This window comes from Mus caroli, chromosome 3, assembly GCF_900094665.2.
Source record: "Mus caroli chromosome 3, CAROLI_EIJ_v1.1, whole genome shotgun sequence".
Classification (NCBI taxonomy): domain Eukaryota; kingdom Metazoa; phylum Chordata; class Mammalia; order Rodentia; family Muridae; genus Mus; species Mus caroli.
Window position 1 is genome coordinate 86,652,421 of NC_034572.1, and position 5,204 is coordinate 86,657,624.

Consider the following 5,204-nt stretch of genomic DNA (forward strand, 5'->3'; position numbering starts at 1 on the left):
ACAGAATAAAAATAACTGGAGCAAAGACTTCACAGTCAGCAATGAGTCAAAATATGCATCAAACACCTGTGGATGTGATCCACTTGGGTGAAAGAAGAAAACCCCTTGGCTTCCCAAAGTAATAGATACCACGTGGCCTTAAATACTTTTGTACCAGTCTGTTCTGTATATATTATAGCTATATGATCATGCACACACACACACACACACACACACACACACACACACACATCCCACATACTCAATCACAAAATTAGGCATCTTTAGGCAACTTTTAGCTATAGACCTACTGACCAGTTTATGTTGTGCTAGTTCCTCCTTCATACTGAGAAAGTAATGATAGTTCAGGCAGCCACTAATACATACACAGCAAAGTATGGAGTTAAATGGCATTTAATGGGGGGAAAATATTGACCATACACTTGTCTCACTCCCCACCCCCTTCAGATGAATCCTGAGCCATGAAAAGTGTAGCCATTCAATATGACTTTGGGCAATGTTAAGAGGCTCAGGAGTCCTTGAGGATGAGGATGAGAGTCAACTTTTTAGGTGGTGCAAGGAGAGAGGGATTAAGACTGAAGGTCACAGCATTGGTAGCACAAGGCAATGGGACTCATAAGCAGGATGGACAGCAGCCTCAGCATCTGGTGATCAGGTCTTCAGGCATGGCTGTGGACAATATTACTTCTGCTTTGTCTTCTGCTGGTATGGTGATGGAGTGACAGTTGAGGGGCAGGGCTCAGGAACAACAGGGTGGCAGGGCTCAGGTGCCTTGGGGTGGCAAGGCTCTGGTGCCTTAGGTTGGCAGGGCTCTGGCACCTTAGGTTGGCAGGGCTCTGGCACCTTAGGCTGGCAGGGCTCTGGCACCTTAGGTTGGCAGGGCTCTGGCACCTTAGGCTGGCAGGGCTCTGGCACCTTGGGGTGGCAGGGCTCAGGTGCCTTGGGGTGGCAGGGCTCTGGCACCTTGGGGTTGCAGGGCTCAGGAACAGGGTCGCAGGGATCCTTGGTTTTGGGGGCACAAGGTTCCTGGGGTGGTGGCTGACAAGGCTGCTTCACCTGCTGCTGGTGCAGCTGAGGGGGTACAGTGCAGGGCTGCTTCTGCTGGTGGGAACTCATGATTAGATAGCACTTGGTCCTGGAAACAGAAAAGACAATTTAGTGATTCACTGAAAGAGAATGTAACCTCAACAGCAAGTCAATTTAATTCCAGTCCCCTTTAAAGAAAAAGAGCCCTTCTCCATGCTGACTTCCACACTTGAAAATAAAATTTGGTATGATCACTTCTGGACTTTTTAAACATGATTAGCAGAAGTGTGGTTTGCTCTTGTCTGTCTCAGTGGGTTCTTTCCTTACTCTCATTCTCCCTGGTCATGTTATCTACCTAGTTGAAGAAGCTCCAAGGCATAAATGAGCAAAGAATAATGACATATGCATATAAAAATCTCACACTAAACCATATGCTAACTAAAATATTAATAATACATCTTAAAAATCAATAAAGTATGGCTTCTGAGAGGCTTGTGAACCTACACACCAGGACATATGGAAAGCGGTGTCACCCAAAGACAGTAGCATACCAACCTCCTTGTGAAATAGATTGCAGTATGACTTGCAGAGTGGCTGCATGTTAGTCCATGCCCATATGCTTTTGCCCTTTTAGTTTATGCTCTCATGGATTCCTACACATTTTCTACATTTCTGTCTCTGCCTATCAAATGCTTTTCCATCATAGTTCATGATGTGTGCTACCACTAAAGGCTGTCCTTGAGCCATGCCTCCCCTGCACAGCCCCTCCCCACCATTACTTCTTTCACTACCACTGTCTATGAATCACATTTCAATGTCATATGTCACCTTCTCTGCCAGACTACAAGTATGGTATGTTCCATATTGGCCTAAAATTTTACTTTAATAGATCCCTCTAATAAATTAAATTTCTCTATTGATATGCCTATCAGCAAGAACTGCAACAATTCTGAAAGCTATCTGGACTGAAGCCTTAACCTGTCTCCAGCTGTGAACTCCCATGAACATTTGAAAGGAGGTTTCCTTCTGCCTTAATCTATGATTCCAAGGCTGTCTACTAAAGTGACCAACTGATCACCTCTCAAGTTCCTAGACCCAAACTGTGCTATAATTTAAGCAAACAATGCTACTGTTCTCTAACTGTAGGCAGCACCCCACATCAACTCTGTAATAGACATTGGTTTTGAACAGTTTTTCATAGTAAAAAATAAGCAAGAATTTCAAATCAGTTGCAAGCAGAGACTTACCTAATACTCAGAGAAGAGCAGGTTCTCTGTTGGTGTGGATTCTGTGTGAAGGCAATGGGCAGCTGGCTTTTTATAAGAAGAACACCTCCAGGAAACACACTTGCCCCAGATGCTCTGTTTTCCTTTCTTACCAGTCACCTATGACTCACCCTCCTCCCCTAGTTCACCCTCTGACTCAGCTTTAGTTATGGAAACCACCCAGCTGATATAATGACACTGACAGTTTGACAATGATGTCACCTGGGTTCTCTGTCACCCTCCTCCTCAGGCCCAGGTGTCATGCTTGTGCTGTGAGAGGGTTAATGAGCTGGCATGGAGGAGGGTAGAAGTGGTCCTGACACCTGCTGTCTTCCTTAAGTTGGCTGGCTGGTCCTGGTATTCTGTGTGGCAAAATACTGTGTGAATGTAAAAAAGTAAAGCCAAGAGGAAAGGGGGAATGGAGTGGGTGCTTGCTATCTCTTAGTGAAGCTGTATGCTGGAAATACAGAAATAATGGATTATAGACTCTGCTAACTGTTTGGATGATTTATAACTTTATGCACATTTCTTACATTTTCTCCCAACTCCATGGAACTATACACATTAAAAATTATGTGCATACCACCCCCAGCCCCACCCCTTTCTGGCTGGTCCCTAACCTGGGAAAACCTGCTTTGCTTCCTTGCCACACCTTTCCCCTCTCCCCACAACCTGTTTCTCAAATTTCCAACTGTGAAAGCTGATCATTTTTCCAGGGTAACCTTTTCTCCCACTCCACCCAACCATTGGGCTGTGGCTGCTTCCTCTTTTCTAGCCCAGTTGAATTCTTCCCCACACCTGAAAACCTAGAAGCTTTTGTAACCACCTTCATCCTAGGGACAACAGTGGAGGTTTGCCTGCCTTTGTGAGGAGCCAGAAAGAAGCCTGGCCTGTCTTGTGGTGGGGCCGTCAAATGTTAACAAGATGAATCTATGAAGTAACAGTAAGACTGCTATGTCTTTACAAGGTTCTGGTGATAAACAGTAGTTATTTCTAGACCTGCAAAAGGTAGAAGAGCTATGAATTAGCATACAGAAGAATTAAAAAATACTCAAATAGCTGGTCTGGAAAGTGTTGATGTTAAAATCTTTGTATGTGTGTGTGTGTGTGTGTGTGTTCTATCTTAGCACACATACAAACAGGAAATCAGATGTCATTACATATGATTATGAGGCACTATGTGATTTCTGGGAATTGAACTTAGGACCTCTGGAAGAGCAGTCAATGCTTTTAACCACTGGCCCATATCACTGGCCCCAGAAGGTTTCTTAAGCCATAAATCCCAGTGTTGAAAATGATGCAGTGTCTCCCTCAGAGGCGTTCCACATTTACCATGGGAAGTGGTTTCATCTGCAGAGAGCTCCTGGGACAAAAATGACAGACACATATTAGACAGTCTGTTAGTATTTATCAGAATGAAGAAGAAATATGAAGAAGAAACACATATCACCATGGGAATATTGTTATTTGAACAGGCACAGAAATGGCCTTCAGAGCCCTCAAGGGTACTGATTCAAAGAAGGCAGGATAATATTATAGTTCATGAAACCTCCAGTTAGTCAGAGTCTGAGAGATGAAGGAAAAGGCCATGATGCTCAAAATGAAAATTTTAGGTTTATTTATTTAATGTGTATGAGTGTTTTACCTTCATGAAATGTAAGCAGCGACCATGGATGTCTGAAGAAGGTGGAAGATTCCATGTAACTTACATTAGGGACCGTGGTGCGACAGGATGTGGGTGCTGAAAACTGAACCTAAGTCTTCCACAAGAGCAGCAAGTGATTTTAACCATTCAGTCATCTCTCTAGGCCCCAAAGCCTGTTTTTGAGCACAACAAAGCATCAGTAATAGTGCCAAGATTTGGTGCCTGCCCATGGGATGAACTCCAAGTTTGGTTGTTTTGTCACTCTATAACTTTTCCTTCAATCTCTACTCCATTTTTGTTCTAGCATCTCTTTTAGTCAGGAATAATTCTGGGTTAAAATTTTTATAGGTAGTTTGGTGAATCCATCCCTCCACTAGAAGCCCTTTCTATCTATTCGAAGTGATCCTTTCAGTTTTCATTCCACACTGTTGGGCATTTTGGCTATGGTCATCCTCAGTGAATCCTGGGAGCCTCTCACATCCCAGGTCTCTGGAACTTTCTAGAGGTTAACACCTCTACCCCCTCTCACCCCCACAGCCCCCACAGCTGTTTATTTCCATTCATTCTCCTGGCCCTCTGGGCTTTTCTCCTGTCTCCATACCTTATCTCCTCCCTCACTTTACCCTTTACCCTCCCCTCTCTCACCCAGGTCCCATAACTCTGCCTCCGATAATTATTTCCTCCCTACTTTTAAGTGGGATTTAAGCATCCTCACTTGGGACTTCCTTTTTCTTAAACTTCTCACGATTTCTGAGTTGTATCACGGGTATTCTGTACTGGCTAATACGCACTTATCAGTGAGTACATACTATGCCTTTTGGGTCTGGGTTATCTCACTCAGGATATTTTCTAGTTCTATCCATTTGTCTGCAAAATTCATGATGTCCTCATTTTTAGTAGCTAAATAGTATTCAATTTTGTCTTTGCAGACAGGAACCTAGCATGGCTGTCCTCTGAGAGTCTCTACCAGCAGCTGACTGAGACAGATGCAGATACTTAAAGCTAATCATTGGACTGATGTCAGGGACCCCTATGGAAGAGTTAGGGGAAAGATTGAAATAGCTGAAGATGATGGCAACCCCATAGGAAAACCAAGAGTATCAATTAACCCAGACCCCTATAAGCTGCCAGAGACTAAGCCACCAACTGAAGAGTATACATGGGCTGGTCCATGGCCCCTGGTACATATGTAATAAAGGACTGCCTTGTGTGGCCTCATTGGGAGAGGGCAGGCCTAATCCTGTAGAGATTCAATGCCCCAGGGAAGG

General features: G+C 44.1%; 1 protein-coding gene across 1 annotated transcript; it reads right to left on the bottom strand.

Annotated features, from left to right (window-relative positions):
• Positions 1–377: 377 nt before the first annotated feature.
• On the bottom strand, positions 378–2,312 carry LOC110291689 (cornifin-A). The gene is made up of 2 exons (XM_021158947.1): positions 2,274–2,312; positions 378–1,135 (listed from the first exon to the last, which is right to left on the bottom strand). The coding sequence occupies exon 2, from the start codon at positions 1,114–1,116 to the stop codon at positions 682–684; it is 435 nt and encodes a 144-aa protein (XP_021014606.1). The 5' UTR covers positions 1,117–1,135; positions 2,274–2,312; the 3' UTR covers positions 378–681.
• Between the last annotated feature and the right edge of the window lie 2,892 nt (positions 2,313–5,204).

What these genes read in the sequence shown, in the direction of transcription:
- LOC110291689 (XM_021158947.1), bottom strand. Translation starts at nt 1,116, where the DNA reads ATGAGTTCCCACCAGCAGAAGCAGCCCTGCACTGTACCCCCTCAGCTG.